The sequence below is a fragment of the Ceratotherium simum genome, chromosome 26 (assembly GCF_057802395.1).
Source record: "Ceratotherium simum simum isolate JZ-2026a chromosome 26, ASM5780239v1, whole genome shotgun sequence".
Classification (NCBI taxonomy): Eukaryota; Metazoa; Chordata; class Mammalia; order Perissodactyla; family Rhinocerotidae; genus Ceratotherium; species Ceratotherium simum.
This window is the reverse complement of record NC_141925.1, coordinates 15774966-15792794: the sequence shown is the minus strand read 5'-3', so window position 1 is coordinate 15792794 and position 17829 is coordinate 15774966. Positions and strand designations below refer to the sequence as shown.

Sequence of the window (17829 nt, the reverse complement as noted above, 5' to 3'; positions counted from 1 at the left end):
TGCAAGTTCGGTTGTGGGTGACAGATAAGAATGCCCCGGTTATGTAATTTTGGCTGGGGGCTGGTTATCATTCAGTTTAAGCATCTATTCCCATTGACAGGATGTGAGGAACAGCTGAACGGAGAAAATGCAAATCTGGCGTGCAGATCTGGGTAAGAGGAGTTACACGCGGGTCTGACAAATGTTGAGACGGCAGTAATGTGATTTGTAAGCCTTCAAAAATAACCCACAACGGACTACGTGACCAGGAAAAGAAATGGAGGGACTCAGATTTAATTAAGAAATCCTAAATCAAGAAATGAAAGAAGTTAATGGCAATTCATCCACCTTGCCTATTTGTAGCATTCAAAACACTGAGCTTCCTGGCAGGGGCCCAAGCGAAGGCAAGGTAGGAAGCCACCAACCCATGGTGCCTGGGAGCATCATTACATACTCCTCTCATCCTCCCCGTAATAGGAGCTCCTCTCACCCCCTTAACAGTTGAGGAAACTGAGGCTCACAGGTTATTCAGGGTCTCAATGCAAGAAAGTGGTCGGGCAAGATTTTAGACTCCGCATGCCTGCCTGCCTTTAACGTCTGTCAGTTCTTGCAAGTTAACATTTTTAGGAACCCCCGCTTTCTACATTCCTTCATCCGTCATTCTCACATCTAAACTTGAACACTCCGTACAAACGCCTCACGGCATTTGGTGTTCAGACCACTTTCATTTCGTCCCAGCGGCAGCTCGTCTGCGGGGTGTCAGAGATGAAGCATGAGTTGGCACAAGGAGGCCTCATTACTCTCTAATACAGATAGAAATGTCTCTGATTCTTTAAAAGCGTTTTATCATTGCCTGGAGGCTGAAAACTTTCTAGACCCCTCGTTACAAAATTATTTATGGGCGAATGTTAGATATGCAGTCCTCAATGTAAAATCTTCACTACTGCCCTTTTAGCTGATCTTTGTGCCTCTGAAGGGGTAGAAATTAGAAGAACAGCTGAATAAGTTAGAATAACGGCTGCACAACAAACAGAGCTGCCCTCAAGTCTAGAAGTGAATTCCTAGCACCAGACCCACTCTTGCCATTTCCACCTTCATTCTCATTTCAGAGGAGCAGAAAAGAACAGACACAAAGGGGAGAAGAAGAAAAACTACCTTAGTTCCATCATCCTTCAGCTACCACAGGCTTTACTCCTAGTTTGTGGTTTTCTTGAAGACAGGGCCGTATCTTGTCCTCTCTGTGTCCCCAGGGCCTGGCCCTGTGATCAGCAGATAGTAGGGCTTAAAAAATGTTTGTTGAATGGAACTGAACTTGGGTGACTGAATCTGTTTGCAGATATTCTTTACAGATATTCAAACAAAGGTTATTCTACTGTGCGCATTTCATTGTTTGATTGTTGTATTCCATCCTTGTTTAATCGAATAAAAGGCACAGCGCACTGAATATACTTTGGCCAACAGCAAGATTAAAAAGAACGATCCCTGGAATGTGACTTGTGAGATCACCTGGTCTCCCTCATTTAGCAGCAGGACCTGAAGGCAGAGAGACAAGGCCACCTAACGACAGCAGGGCCAGGCCCAGGGCCCTGCTCTCTGGCCCCCAGCCTCGCTACCATTCTACCCAGCCACCCCTTCACCTGTCTAACACCACATAGAGGAGGGGAAGGTCAATTCTTCTCCTTTATTCATAATTAAGTCATCAGGGGAAGCCAAATGAGCAAATGAAAAATACATAAGAATTAGAAGCAGTTTAGATTTTATAATCTAAGGCAAGTAGCAATCTGTTCTCCAGAAAATAGCAATGAATGAAAAAATCAGTATTTCCTGGAGCTATTGAAAGGATAGCCTCCAACTCCCATTTTTCGGGAGGGATGAAAGCCAGGCTCTGGGATCATCTGAGCCTTGGATGAAGGCATGCTCCATTGCTCAGTAGCTGGGTGATCTTAGGTAATGCTCAATTTCTCTGAGTTCCGGGTGCCTCCTCTGTAAAAGGGGTTGATGTAAAAGGAGATCTGGCTTAGAGGGGGCTTGGAGGGGTGAATGAGATGAGTGTATAAGCACTTGGACCAGTGCTGACATGAAGTGGGCAACTAACCAATGAGACAGCTTCTCTGACCATCAATACGATTGCTATTACCACAGCAGTAGTCAAACCAGCGGTGAGAGGAGAGCCATCACCTGGACTCAACAGTCAGTGCCTGAACTGCTGACTTTTATTTTACCAGGTGTTTCTATTTATAGTCCCCTTCGGCAGCGTGCCCTCTCATGTTAATGAAAATGGGGTCTGATCATTGTGGTTTCTCCTGTCCTTCGGTAAGGACAACCGGCTGAACCAACAAGTCAGGAGAGTGAGGCAGGACTGACGCTCCCTAGATTTGATTTCACAAGGCCTGTGTCTCCACACTAACACTTCTGCCAGAGCAATATCAAGAAAACTTTACAATCCTGCCTTTGTTGGGGTGAAAGGGTGAAGCCCCCACCACCTCCCCCACTCCCCATGGGCTATGGATAGTGACTGAACCACATTTGAAGGGAGCAAGGGTAAGCTGAATGCTGGGCTCTTCTCGCTGAGTGGGCCATGCAAGCTGAGGGCCAGAGCTGAACGGTGCAGGATCCAAGAGGAATCTGAAGAGGCTGTGTGGGGAGGAGGTGCCTGGAGAGGACAGAGAGGGTTCTAGGAGGCTTAATGAAGTATTGTTTGACAGACGCAAACAAAGCCCTCTTCCCACCTCCCTAGAAAATTATCAACAAAATAAACCTTCACGAAATCATTGTGTAATTGCATTTTTTTTGGGAGCTGGGACCAAGTGCTGAGTCAGGCCTCTGGACAGCCAAGGAACAAGAGCAAGCCCACTCAGGCAACGGGTGTAACCCGCCCTACCTGGGGAGCACCTGTAGCACAGTAATACTAATGATCAATAATAGCTAATAGTTACTGAATTCTTCCTGTGTTCCAGGGACCGCCCTGAGCGCTCTGCACGGGCTGCCTCCTTTCACCAGCATGTGCTATGATCACCTTCATTTTACACATAAGGAAATGATGGTGGCTCAGAAGGATGAAATAACTTGCCTTAGGCTGTGCCACCAGCGGGGGTGGAGGTAGACTTCAAAACCAGATAACTCTGACTCCAGAGACTTGTTCTTAACTACTATGCTATAAACTAAAGCCCAATTTACTAATTAATTGCATAATTAACATAATGGGGGGCAGATGTTGCCGTTTGCCACCCACTGCTCTCTTGCTTTGACTAAACTCACAAAATAGATGGAAGTCTTCTTCCTCGGCCCTCCAGGGCATTCCTCCAGGGATGAGTCCAAGAACACAGCCTTCCCAGAGAGAAGAGAGCTGGGTTTAGCAGTAGAGGTGTTCCCCTGACGTCCAACCATGCACTCATTTAGTGAACATTTGTTGAGGGTCAACTCTATGTTCCCCAGGGGTGAGGCACTGGGTAGAGTGTACTAGGCACTGAGTGGAGATACGAAAATAAATCAGATAGAGAATCTGTCCTCGAGGAACTTAAAATATTGGAGGAGACAGACATGTATAAAATGAAGTGTATTTATGGGTTAAGAATGTCTTAATTAAGGATGTCTTAATTTTCCACGAGAAGAGGAACAGACGAAATACTCTGAAATCTGAGAGCTGTGTTCCATTACTTGCAGTTTGGGTGCAGCAGGGAATAGGAGGCCTGAAAGAGAAGCCATAGAGCTGAGTTTCGAAAAACAAGCAGAACTTCAATACGCAGAGAAGAGGAACTCAAGGATTTTTTTCTGAAAAAGAAAGAACATATGCACAGAGGCCATGAAGTGTGGGGCTGGTACAAGGAACTCCGAGTGGTTCTGTTTGTCGGGAGGGCATCGCCCAGGACAGCAGAGGGAGATGAGACTGGAAGGAAGGACGGAAAACACTGGGGAGGGCCTTGAAAGCCAGGCTCAGGGGTCTTGGCTTCCTTATGTGGATCCATGGTTCTCAAATGGCGTATTGTGGCCCGGCACTGTACCCAAATCTTCCTTCATCGGGGTGCTCCCTAAATTCTGATCAACGTCTTGTAACTCATTTCTGCCTTTAGTAAAGACACAACTGTCATGGTGAGGCCTGTCGGAAGGAATGTCATGCTGAGGGCATCAGTGGCAGTCAATTGGGGGGAGGAATAAAGTGGGTTGACTAAGGTGCAGGAGGGGCAATATAATGTCAAGGTAGCACTAAAGAAAACTCAAGTGGGGGGCTGGCCCAGTGGCGCAAGTGGTTAAGTGCGCGCGCTCCGCTGCAGGGGCCCAGGGTTTGCCAGTTTGGATCCCGGGCGCGCACCAACGCACCTCTTGTCAAGCCATGCAGTGGTGGTGTCCCGTATAAAGTAGAGGAAGATGGGCATGGATGTTAGCCCAGGGCCAGTCTTCCTCAGCAAAAAAAGAGAAGGATTGGCAGTTGTTAGCTCAGGGCTGATCTCCTCACAATAAAAAAAGAAAGAAAGAAAACTCAAGTGTTTGCTAGAACATGTGGAAACGTCGTCTCCTCAGCATATAAAAGCACTGTCAGGGCAGTATCCAGATCTTCTCAGACAGGGACCCTGTGCGGAAGGGCAACCAGGCAGGTGATACAATTAACCGTGAAGGCTTTAAAGATCCTGGGACGTGTCAAACTGACAGGGGTTTGCACTGCAGTTACTGCCAACTATTTTAGTATCATTTTGAATCATTTAATCTGGATTTGAATCCTAGCTCTGTCATTCACCCTTGATCACGTCTCTGAGCCTCTTTGTTTCTCTGTTTTCTCATCTGAAAAATGCAGACAATGATAGACGGAACCCCACGGGGCTGCTGAGAGGGATAAATGAAATAATGGATGATAATGCACTTAGCAAAGCGCCCGGGCTGGCCCCTGGCTTAGCGGTTAAGTGCGCGCACTCCGCTAATGGCGCCCGGGTTCAGATCCAGGCGCGCACCGACACACTGTTGTCGGGCCATGCTGAGGCCGCGTCCCACATGCAGCAACTAGAAGGATGTGCAACTATGACATACAACTATCTACTGGGGCGTTCAGGGAAAAAAAGGAGGAGGATTGGCAATAGATGTTAGCTCAGGGTGGGTCTTCCTCAGCAAAAAGAGAAGGATTGGCACGGATGTTAGCTCAGGGCTGATCTTCCTCACAAAAAAAAAAGCGCCCCCATGGAGCAAGCGCTTGGTCAATACAAAAAGTGGCTGCTATTTGCCTCTCTTCCTGCAAGCCATCCAAAATTCTAGTACTCAAACTGTGCAGGGAACACCCCCACAAAGCATCCTGTCAACTGAGACGAGGGAGCCGCTAAGGGTATTTACGTGGGAGTGCGCCAGGATCGGAACTCGCTTCACACAGATAACTGGCTGCAGTGTAACAGTGAACAGTATTTACCGAGCACTCGCTGTGCGCCGGGCCTCTCCCAAAGCACGTCACATGCGTGACATCTGGCGTGAAGTGGAGTAGGGAGAGGCCAGAGGTGGCAAGAGCAATCCGGAGCCAGATAAGAGGTGAGGAGAGCTTTAATCCGAGCACGCAATGAAAGAGGCGGAGGACCCAAGACGCCTGGTAGATGCCAACCGCCCAGAAGAAAGGCAGGCAGGGAGGCCAAGCAGGGCGGGAAACCTCTCTGGAGCCGAGCGGCAGACAGATGGCAGCGCATGTGTGTGCACAACTAGATGTCATGGCTGGAGTTGCGTGAGTGACCAAAACACAGGCTTTCCCTCCCAAAGGGATCGTTTTGTGAACAACCACTTGATGGTACTGAGATAAGGAGCTACCATCTGATAGAAATGAATTACTGAGCACTTAGAAATAAAGAAACAAAACAACTGACCTCAAAACATTTTTCTTTCTTTGCTTGGTGAAGCAGGCTAGTCATTCCGGGAAGCAGAACTGGAAAGATGAATGTTTCCAAATATTCTTTGGGGGAACCTAAAGCAAACAAAAACATTCCCACTGAAAATTTCAAATAGCCCAAGTTAATCTGGGAGAAACATTTGCTTCTGAACCAAAAAAAGGCACTGTCCATGAACTAACACAACCTTAAATGTTACATGTTACTCCAGACTGCTGAGTTGGGCTGTATTACTAAAGAAACTTAAAATATCTCTCTGAGCTTCTGTAGTCAGGCAGGACAGGCCGGATCCTACACAGGGCCAGGGCCACAGGCACAGCAAGGGGGCCAGTGTGGCTGGAGGAAAAAGCAAGAGGGGTGTGGGAGGAACTGAGCCCAGAGAGGAACGGGGCGGGGTGGGGGGGGAGTGATGTATAGGGCTTATGGCCACGACAGTGGTGGCCGTGGTTGCCAAGGCCCATAGCACACTAGCAGAGAAACCAGAACAAACCAGTAGGAGAGGGGCACCCGGGAGGAACTGGGGCTCAAGGAGGAAGATGTAGGAAGCCTGCATCCCTGGCTTCAACCTACAAAGCAAGGCAGCATGGTATTTTCTTCTATTTTTTACATTTTTGCTCCTTTGTATTTAATGTAGAATCAAAATATGCTTGTTGTTATTTATCATCGTTATTATATTTCAACCTTAGAGATTAATCAGTGGAATAAAGGGTACTTCTCTTAAAAAGAAAAATTAAGACAAGAACTCATTCTGTCTTATTTATGTGGTCTCCCTGAGGTCTGTCTATGACCCCGCCCTGTCCCCACCCTGTGGTTTTGCAATGTCACAAGCTCCAAACTATATAAGACGAGCTCTCACTTACATGTTTTTGGATCGACTTTTTCCACTTGCACTTGAGGGCAGGGTATATGTGAGGCCACGGTCAAATGAGGCACTGGAAATAGGTGCTCTGCATTGAAGCCATGGAAGACCGTTTCCTCCAACGGTGAAACCTGGTGGGGGTGGGGGGGATCAATTCATATACATTAAATAACTGTATTTTCTTTTATAACCTAAGAGGAATAAAATTCTGTATCAGACTTTAGGTTCGAGGGGGGCACATTGAGCACAAATCTTTGTCTCTCTTCCCTCTTGAGACATCTATAAATGACAATCAAGGAATACACCTCTAGTAGAGAAGAGAATAGGAGGACCATCAGTATACTGAGAGATTCCCAAACATTTCCAAAAGAAATGGGGATGAAGTCTGTGGTCAGATAAGAGAGAGGGAAAGTGGCAGCCCAGAATCCACAGGAGGAAACCGCCCCAGAGGATGGGAGTCCATATCTTCCCACCAGAATTCCAAAGGGCTTCAGTGCTCCGGGGTTCGATTCCTCAGACGGTGGGAATGATAAACAGGAGGGGTTAAGAGAAGATCTAGCTGGGGCTCCACTGGCCTGCAGCCCAATTCCCCCTCCTCCCGCTTCTGCCCGCTTCAGTATACATAAAGCTACGTTCACACCAGCAACTTATATCCAGCTCTCCCACCTTTCCAGTGACTCTTCTGTAAACAAAATAAACAAACAGCTTGGGAAGGAGCAGAACTACTCAGTGTGCCATGTTGATGGTCAAAAGAAAAAAAAAAACTCACCATTGACTTGGAGGCTCCCAGCCCAACCCCAAAATACAGACTCCCTGCCCGCTGACCCTGAAGAAAAGGCTTCCAGTGGACAATCAGCCCCCATGAGCTCCCAGTCAGTGCTTGTACTCACAGAAGAGACCCACCCAGAAGACAAACCCATGTGTACAACAGTAGAAGAAAACCATACCACCTATGTAGAAAAATCCACTCAGGCCTGCATTTTAAATTTTGAATAAACAATCAAAGCTCTCCACACAGATAAAGAGCATCAACAGCATAAACGACAAAGATCATCTACAAAGAACAACTGATCCTGGAAGAAGCACAAATAATTCAGGGAAGAGAACTGTAATTAGTATCTGCAGAGGAATTTGAGAAAGCATTGCATCCATGAAGCAAGAACAGAATGCGATGAAAAAAGAACAGTCGCAGGCCAAGAAAGTTCTTAGACACAAGAATCTCTAACAGCTGCAGTAACATACTGGAAGTCTAGAGACTTGGGTTTTTGTCCCATCCTGGTGACCCTTCCCAAGTCCCTTCATCTCTCAGAGCTTTGCTTTATTTTAACTCCATTAAGTCCTTATTTTACTCCAAGCATACCGCCTGAGGGCCTCCCTTGCTGGCTGCCCTGTCCTTGGCCCTCTTTCCTTAGTACAGTCTTCACCTTGCCCACCCTGGCACGCATAAAGAAACCTGCTCTATCCACAACTGCGCCCAACATGGACATGGTGTTGACTCCACTGTAAAGGCCTTTCTCATCCAGGATCTCATCTGAGCCTTACTCTGAGTTAGTCAAGGATTATCTGTTCCATTTAACAGGTGTAGAAACTGAGGCTCAAAGAGGTTATTCCATGCCCTTTTTTTGTGCAGAAAATCAGCTCTGAGCTAACATCCATGCCAATCCTCCTCTTTTTTTTTGCTGAGGAAGACCTGCCCTGAGCTAACATCTATTGCCAATCCTCCTCCTTTTTTTTTTCCCCCTTTTTCTCCCCAAAGCCCCAGTAGATAGTTGTATGTCATAGTTGCACATCCTTCTAGTTGCTGTATGTGGGACGCAGCCTCAGCATGGCCGGACAAGCGGTGCGTCGGTGCGCGCCCGGGATCCGAACCAGGGCCGCCACAGCTTGGGAGCGCATGCACTTAACCGCTAAGCCACGGGGCCGGCCCTATTCCATGCCCTTTGAGACCACGGTTACTAGTAGAGCTAGGACGGGCCCAGGTTTCTGGTTCCAGTCCCAGGGCCTTCCTCTCCCACCTCCCTCACTCATGACGCTGCCTGCTGTCCCCTGGCCATCAGTGCTGTCCTCACCTAGGAGCCTTTCACTGAGGTCGAGGCCTGGGTCATACTCACAGTCATCACAGCTTCTGGTTTGACTTTATATCCCTCTGGAAAGGGAGGCTGCTCAGCTTCATGCTCTAAAGAGATGGGAAAAAAAAATCCTCAATTGCGTACTTCACTGCAGTTTGTGATGTTAATTTCCTTTCCTCTGAACGAAACATTCTTAAGTTTTACTTCAGTTGGTGGTTTACAGAGTGAAAAACAACTGGCCGTTACAGGTTGATAATGTGAACCGCCTTATTTAAAATAGATGAAAAATAACTGTTCTCTCGTATGAAAGAGTCAAGGCTTTACATAAGAGCTTGAGACTCTTTTCTCAAGAGGGCACAACTTTAGATTTTGCCCCCAAATCGTGGTAACTACAGGGAATAGGAGGAGGAAGAGAATGGGAAGGGGAGACACCAACAGCACACTGGGAGGAGAGGGGAGAAAGGGAGGGGGAGGAGAGTGTGAGCACAGGGCAGAATAAGAGACAGAGGGAAGACAAGCCGTGCCAGGCAGTCAGGGGATGAGCGTGACGGTAGGACTGCCGGATTAGGGTATGTGGCTGGAAGACCAGTCCCCAAAACCCTTGCTACTCAGAGTACGGCCTGAGAACCAGCAGCAGCAGCCCAGGGCAGTTAGACAGGCAGCCTCTCAGGCCCCACCCCAGACCTACAGAATCTGAGCCTGCGTCTCAACAAGGTCCCAGGTGACTTGCAGGCACACTAAAGTCAGAGAATCCTGCCGTGGACAGCAGCAGTTGCCTATCCTGGCTGCACATTCGAATCACCAGGGAGCTTTTTGACAATATCAAGTCTGGGCCCAACTCCAAAATGCCGATTCAACAGGTCAGGGCAGGAGCCTGGGAATCAGTATTTTTCAAGTTCTCCAGCTGATTCTAACGTGCAGTGAGGCAAGGAACAATCGCCAGGTTTTGAGACTGATCACAGTCAACCCGCTAGAGAGCTTAATGCAAAGAACGTTCCACACAAGTTCTACAGGGTAACAACAACTATTGCTGAGAGAGGGACAGACATGCTCACGGGCTATATGAGTTACATCCCTAAAAGGAAGACTGGTAAAAATATTTCTGGGAAGGTCAGTGTTTTAAAGGAAAGTGAATAGTCATGCTGCAGCAGTGAGGAGAAACAAAGTTTCTGGGAAGATGGTATTGATGGCCTATGATTGTATTGGACACAAGTTTTATTCCATTACCTAGTTCCTTATCAGATAGTAGAGCATTTCTTAACTTATTTTTTTTTTTTAACTCCTAGGCATCAGGCTGCAGGTTATTAACAATTTTTATTCTCGATACAAACTATATTAGTTTTCTATGGCTGTCTAACATTACCACAAAAGTAGTGTCGGAGGAAGAGGGAGAATCTCCCTCTGCCCTTTTCCTTAAGGTTCTTATGGCTGGCCAAATAATTAACAAGGCAGGTTAGCAGGAGAAAATAATACCAAGTTTATTAACATGTATACATGGGAGAAACTCAGAAATGAGCAACTCGTCCCTCTGTCTAGGCTGCTTGCTTAAGTATTGCAGCTAAAGGCGAGGAGCGTGTTGGGGGTGGGTAGTGGCCTGGGACTTCAGAGTTCAGGATGACAATTCTTCTCAGGGTCATCTATAAATAATGTGGTCAGGGAGAGACAGAGTTTTTGATAAAAGGGGTTTGGTGCCTTTCCTATTGTAACCTCTATCCTACATTATCTTTACAGCCATCATGATAGAAGATCTGTTCCAGGAAGGAGACCCATGTCAAATTCTTTAGGCAGTTAGTGGGGGAGGTCAAATGTCCTTCAGAGAAAACAATCAAGGTAAAGAGATATATTTCAGGGTGGCCAAATCTTGATCTCCCACAGTAGTGACTTAACATGAATTTACTATCTCTTAGTTCCCACAGGTCAGGAATCTGGGTGTGGGTCAGGGTCTCATTAGGCTGAAATCAAAGTCTTGGCCATGGCTGGAATCTCATCTGAGGGCCGGGGTCCTCTTCCAAGCTCACTGGTTGTTGGCAAGACTCAGTTTCTTGTGGTTGTAGGACTAAAGTCCCCATTTTCTTTTTGGTTGTCGGTGGGAATGGCTCTCAGTCCTAGAGACAGCCCTCAGGTCTTTGTCACAGGCAGTTCACACGTGGTTCATTTGCTGCTTCAAGGCCAGCAGGAGTCTTTTCTGCTTGAATCTCTCTGACATCGTTTAAGGGCTCACCTGATTAGGTCAGGCCCACCTACAATAATTTCCCTAAGTTAGAGTCAACTGATTACAGACTTTAATTACACCTGGAAAATCCTCGACAGCAATGCCTAGATTAGTGTGTGACTGAATAACTGGGAGGCGAGTGCACCAGGGGGCGGGAATCTTGGGGACATCCTGGAATTCTGCTCACCACAATGGCTCCAGCTCTACCGCTGTATTTTTCCTCTTAAGCAAGCGTGTAAACTCACCCTTCTTCCCCCAACACTTGAAGAATTACCAATATAGTGCGAAAACTGTTTATGTGCATTATGATGTGTACATGTTTAGCTTTGTCTGATGACAAAAGCAGTACACGCTTATTGTAAGAAAATTCCAAACAATACCGAAATGTCTCATGTAGAGAGTGTGAGTCACACCTAATCCCATCACTGCCCATCACCACTGTTAGATCTGGCAGAGATCCCACCAACTCTTCTTCAATGCGTTTACTAACGTATGTATATAATCACAAACACATTCATTTACTTTAGATCTCCCAGACGAGGTCAAGTCGTCCAAGTATAGAACCTCATAACACTGTGTCCTTTTTCTTCATAACTCATATCAGTTTTACCCTTATTTGAAATTTGTAAAAATTAATGACTCTCTCTTCTAATAGACTGTATGTTTTGTGAGGGAACTACCTGGGTCTGTTTGTGCTCACCATCTTATTCCTAAAGAATATTTGCTGAATGAATGAAGCAATGAATGAATGAATGAAAAAAACAAACAGTACAGCGTTACTTTTGACCCTTTATGTATTCATTCGTTCATATTTTTTGCAAGCCCACCGATCCATTCTAGGTGTTGAATCTTGGACCTCTTTCAATGCTGCTACATGTATGATGTGCCACATTTATTTAACCCATGTACTCTTAGTGGGCGTTTGGGTTATTTCCAATTCTTCATTATTACAAACAATGCTGCTACGAGCATCTTTATACACACATCATTGATGGGAAAGGAGGTATTATTGTAGGACTAATTCTTAGAAGTGGAATTGTTCTGTCAAAAGAAAAAATAATTTAAAATTTAAGTGAAACTCTCCTTCAGAAAGTTTACAACCATTTATACTCCTAATAGTAAGACTGCCTGTTTCTGTAGGGTATTACTAATCTAATTATATTGAAAATGAGATTTGACTTTTATTTGAATTTCTTTAATTATTATTTATTGCCATTTATATTTTTTCCAAGGAGATCTCGTGAGAGTTCACTTAAATTTGATGGAAAAATACAAATTTTTTTTTTGTGTGTGAGGAAGTTCGGCCCTGGGCTAAAATCTGCCAATCCTCCTCTTTTTTTTGCTGAGGAAGACTGGCCGTGGGCTAACATCCATGCCCATTTTCCTCCACTTTATATGGGAGGCTGCCACAGCATGGCTTGCCAAGCGGGGCGTCAGTGTGCACCTGGGATCCGAACTGGTGAACCCCGGGCCACGGCAGCGGAGCGCATTTGCTTAACGGCTTGTGCCACCGGGCTGGCCCTGATACAAATGTTTTCATCACACACCCACAAAAGCTATACAGTTGAAATGATGTGTAGAAGTATGGGAAAATATATTAGGTTCAGAACAATCTGACGTGTTTGTTATTTCAAGCCTCTGTAATGTTTAAGAGAATCTGGCACATTTGAGAATTTGTCGGTTTTGCCTTGTGATTTCAGTTTGAAATATATAATTGATTAGAGATCGGTGCTTTTTACATCAAAAGTCATATGAGTTTGTCTGAATTTATTACGTTTGTAAAGAGTGTTAAACTCTTTAAAACAACTTGATTTGCCATAGTCCGATTCATTCCATTTCTAAGAGTTGCTTTACTGCTTAGAAAAATTTGCTTGTCTGCTCTGTTTGGCACTAGAAATACTTAAGAAAATCAGGTATATTAAATTTATAAATGTTTACAATCTTTTAGTTATCTAAGCTTGTAAATGGGATTGATTAGGGGAATTTAATGTTATACGCACGCTAGTGCGTCCCCAGGAGTTCTTTATTTTATACAACAAAGGCAACATTCTGCAAGAGGCAGAGCAGAAAGAGCCTGTAACCTTGCTGGAGGAGCAGAGCCCTTACGCCAAAATTGGAACCTCTCCCCTCCATGCTCCTGGGACGTGAGACAATGAAATGTCTTTCTTGCTCAGGCCACTGTTAGTCCAGCTTGTTGTGATTTGCCCCTGAATGTGTTCCTAACTGAAATAGCAATTAAAATGTAACGCTTACCAATAGTGGCCTACTGGAAAGGGAGGGATCAGGAAGGTGAAGAGGCTGGAAGTGAATCTAATGACCACTTAGCCAGCATACACTAGGGTGAGGGTTTGTACAAGGTGTACAAGAAGGGACAGATGAATATGGCAGAGGAGCTTATGTTTTGGTGAGGGGATGAATGGTAAACCAGCGGTTATGAGAGGCGAAAGTGCTGCTGTCGTGGGCCACACCCAGAGCTCTAGGAGCAGCGAAGAGAAGGGGCTTTGAAATCAGTGTGAGGAATTATAGAAGACTTTCCAGATGGTGGGGACCCTTGAGCTGAGCCCAGAAAGATAGAAATGAGAAGCCAGAGATGTTCCGATAAGAGGCAAAGCTTGTGCAAAGTCATGGAGTGGAACAGTACGGCGCACCAGAGGAACAGTTTCTTGTGGCTAAAAGTACCTGACAGAGGACAATCGTACTGTGCCTTGTGCCTTACCTGGAGAGCTTGTTTAAAATGCAGAGCTTAGGGACTCACCACCAAGGAGCCTGACTCATCAGGCCTGGCACAGAGCACAGGAATTTGCATTTTAACAAATGTCTGAGAGATTGTGATGTAGGTGTTCCCAGACTCTGAAGCATGCTGGTAAGTTGCTTAAGGGCTTGGACTCAAGTGTCACACAGATCCAAGTTTGAGCCCAGTTCCGCCACTTACTTTGGGCAAGTTTCCTAACCTCTCTACACTTCAATTCCCTCACCTGTACAACAAGCAAAACCCTTACTGTTACTGTGAGGTTTAAATGAGAAGAAAAGCACCTAACACGGTGCCTGGCACATAAAGATAGCTCAATAAACATTTGACATTAGCATGATTTGGGCAAATGGTACGTGATGAACCTAAGAAAACAGACAGGGGTCAGATCATTAAATGGCTTAAGTGTCAAACAAAGGAGTTTAGTTTACCATGAAAGCTATAAAAATGATTGTAGGTCACAGCATGATGTGATCAGATTTAAATTTGCAAGGTTCCTGTGGCAGATGGTCTGGAAGGAGGCCTTCACCAATTAAAAAGCTACAGCAGCAATCCAAACAGGAAGTGTAAGGGCCTGATCTCAACTAGTAACCATGAGGACTAGGGAGTGAGGACTTCGGGGTTACAGATGTTAAGCAAGTAGAATCTATAGGGATTGCAGGAATGTGGGGATCGTGGAAAGTGAAAGGGAAGCGGTTTCTGGACTGGGCAGCTGAGTGAAGGATGGTGACATCACTGAGACGGAGAGTAAGTTGTTGCTGTCTAGAACAGTGCCTAGAGTCATGCCGGGGCTAGCGTTTAAACAGTTCCCAGCATGGGTAGATATGCTGATTGAATGTGTGAGAATAATTTCACTGGAGCCGTGAGGTAGGAGCCAGCCTGCACTGGGTTGATAAGAAAATGGGAATGACAGCAGTGTGAACAAGGGCAGTGTGTTCTTTCCAGAAGCTTGGCTGAGAGGGCAGGAGGGATAGACAAGATCTAGATGATACGGGGTCAAGGGAGAGGATTTTCTCAAGATGACAGACCAGAGGATGTTTGGAGGAAGAGCCAGTAGAGAAGTTGAAGATGTGGGAGAGGAGGTGAGTGATCCAACAGGATGCTGGGGTAGGAAGCGGATGGTACCAAAGCACACATGCAGGGCTGTTGTGATAGAGGGGTAAATACTTCTGCATGCGTGCAGATGGCAAACATGTTTGCTGGTATGAGGAAGTTGGAGGATTCCCTCCCCACTCCTGATTGTGACTATTCTCAGTGAATGCCTCCTACATCTACGAAGTGGTATCACACCACGTTTGAGGAGGGGAGTAAAAACTTGGGACTAGGAGATGCGCACAACGGGAGAAGGCACTGAGGGATGTTGACTGATAAGCACTGCTGAGAGCCACCCGGTGCCTTTTTCCTCCAGCTGTGCTTGGGAAACAAGCATTGATTCACAGCAGCTCCGTGTTGGTATCTGGCAGGTGGGCTGAAGGGACCTGATTTTATAACAGCATTGAGGGCTGAGGCCAGAGAGCAGTGATGATGGCAATAGTGAGGATGCTGATGAGAGTAATAACAGCAATATCAACAGAGACCATAAGCCCCAAATACTTTGACTCAGTCTTGGGTAAAACCATAGTTAAAAATCATAAGTCACAAGCAACTATAAGATTTAATTAGAAGCCTTGGTAGGAAAGTAGTTTATTGATACTAATACACGTGCTTTTGGGAATAGAAAGCCCTGAGTCAGTTGTCACTGGAAAGATAAGCAAACTGAAGAACGTTTACAAATAAGTTATTGTAGAGGCGTGCAAAAGCATGCGCACACACACACAAAACAACACTAGCCAGGAAGGATAAAGGTCTTGTTTATGACAGATATTTACCTATCCTGTATCTCATCTTCCTGAGATTGAGTTTCTAACAGGTCTGTTTGCTGTTATAATTTGCTTCTTACATGGAGATATCCTAAGAGAATGTAATACTTAACCTCAAAGACAGGATCACTACAAAGCCTGTTTTCCACGTTTGTTGTGATAAACTGAATTTACTCACTATGTTTGTTATAGAAAATTGTGTTTGTTAGAATGGCTGTTCTAAGAAATTGGGTTCATTCATCTAGGCTATAATCATCATTACAGTGCCTGTGTGGATAATTCCCCATCTTTGACCTTATTAACTTCACTTTGCAACTCTATTACTTCATAAGTGGCATCAATTCCCTTGCTTTTCAGGGAGCACCAAACCCTCTGTCTTTGCTTTCTTCCTACAGGCCTGCCTGACCAACATAAATTCTGTGATTCTAAAGCACAACGTGAAGCACGTTTCTTTGTCAACAATAACGAACATTCATTGAGCACATTCTAAATGCTGGGCACCGTGCCAAGCACCTTTGCATACATTATCTTCCTCGGTCCTCACAATGGCCCTGTGAGGTGGGTACAAGGAGTGTCCCCCTCTTACAGACGAGGCCAAGCAGCTTCCCCAACCAACGCTAGGAAAGTATATTACGAAGAGCTGTTCGGCTTGGAGAAGTGAAAGCTCGGGGGAGAAGGGAGCCACAATAACAACCTTCACGTATTTGACTGGATTCTTTATGGTGGTCAGCAACTGGCGTGGTGGCACCAGGGGGGAGAAGTCACAGGGAGAACATTCAAGATGCAACAGATTTTTCTGGATATAATGCAACGTAATGCTGGAGAAGGAATTCAAGCCCTGGATGGGAGCTGAAACAGGAGGCCTTGGGGAGTACCCATCAACTCGGGAGTCCACATTCTCTTCCTCTGCATCTTCCACGCCTCTCAATTCATCGCTCTTTTCTTCCACCTAGTCCCATGTACTGGTGCAGTCATTGTTTTCTCTGTTCCACAAACATTTATTGACCTGCACTGTCCAATACACTAGCCACTGGCCACATGGAGCTATCTAAATTTATTAAAATTAAGTCAAATAAAAAATTCAGTTCCAAAGCTGTACTAACCACATTTCAAGTGCCCAATAACCAGATGTGACGAGTGGCTACCATACTTGAACGTTCTACTAGACAGCGCTGTTTTAGATGGCTGAGGTAGTGATGGGAGCCACAAGAATGAAAAATCTGAGTTCTTGAACTTGAGGAGCTTACAGCCTAAAGGAAGGAAAAAAACCACCCAGCATTATGTATTTATTAAGAGCTAACGCACACTGAGCTCTTGCGGGCAGTTTGCTACGCGCTTTCCATGACTATTTAGCTGCATCCTCCTAACACTACGAAAGAAGTGCCATTATTACGCTCACTTTACAGAGTAACAAACTAAATAACACGTACGTGGAGTAGTGCGGGGCCTCGTGACGAGGGGTATGTATGTGTAGGGCCACAAAAGAAGGCGGGCTAAACTCCGGTTAGGGATTTTAAGGAAGGCTAGAAGTGGAGAGGGATTAAAACCCAAGTCTGTCTAGACCCCAGCTGCTCAACGTGTGGGCTGTAGATGAGCAACATCAGAAATATCGGGGTGCTCGTTAAAAGCGCAGATTCCCCGCACCCCATAAGGAGCTCTGCGGGCGGGGCCTGGGAGCCCACGTTTGAAACAAGCTCCCCATCTCCGCCCCAGCGATTCTCTCCTGTTCACTAAATGAAGTGTGAGCACCACCGGGCCACACCACCGGGTGCCCTTTATTCCCGTTCCCCTGCTCTCCCCCGCCTTTGACCTGACTACGGATCAAGGCTGGAGGGCGCGCGGCGGACCCTCGGGCAAGCGTCCCGGGGCCTCGGCTTGCCCGTGCGTGAAATGGGGAGCCCGCAGGCCCGGCACGTCAGCCGCCTGGCGCACAGTGGGCGCCCCGGGCACGCGGCCCCCGCCCGAGTCCCGCCCCTCTCGGCCGGCCGGGCCGCCTACCCTCGCAGATCCGCTCCCACAGGCTCTTGCCGGGCGGCTCCGCAACCTGCCCCGGCGAGACGGGCCGCTCGGGGGACATGGGGGGCACGGGGGGCACTGGCATCTTGGCGGTGACCCACGAGTCGACCGAGCCAGCTCACTCGTCGCGCTGGGCGACTCGACTGCACACCCGCCGGTGCGCCTCCACGGCCGAGGTTTCCACGGCAACCGCGCTCCCCGCACGGCCGCGACCCGGAAGGAGCCGGAACTCCC

The 17829-nt window shown here is 46.6% G+C and overlaps 1 protein-coding gene across 1 annotated transcript in view; it reads right to left on the bottom strand.

Moving 5' to 3' along the window:
- Nucleotides 1–17811, bottom strand: part of IQCK (IQ motif containing K) — a 117372-nt gene extending 99561 nt beyond the window's left edge. The window contains exons 1-4 of the mRNA XM_087417064.1: nucleotides 17578–17811; nucleotides 8802–8866; nucleotides 6692–6821; nucleotides 5811–5908 (exon numbers count right to left, since the gene is read on the bottom strand). Coding sequence (XP_087273190.1) covers nucleotides 5811–5908; nucleotides 6692–6821; nucleotides 8802–8866; nucleotides 17578–17680 — 396 coding nt within the window. The 5' untranslated portion in view covers nucleotides 17681–17811. The remainder of the gene's footprint in view (nucleotides 1–5810; nucleotides 5909–6691; nucleotides 6822–8801; nucleotides 8867–17577) is intronic.
- Nucleotides 17812–17829: the final 18 nt, after the last annotated feature.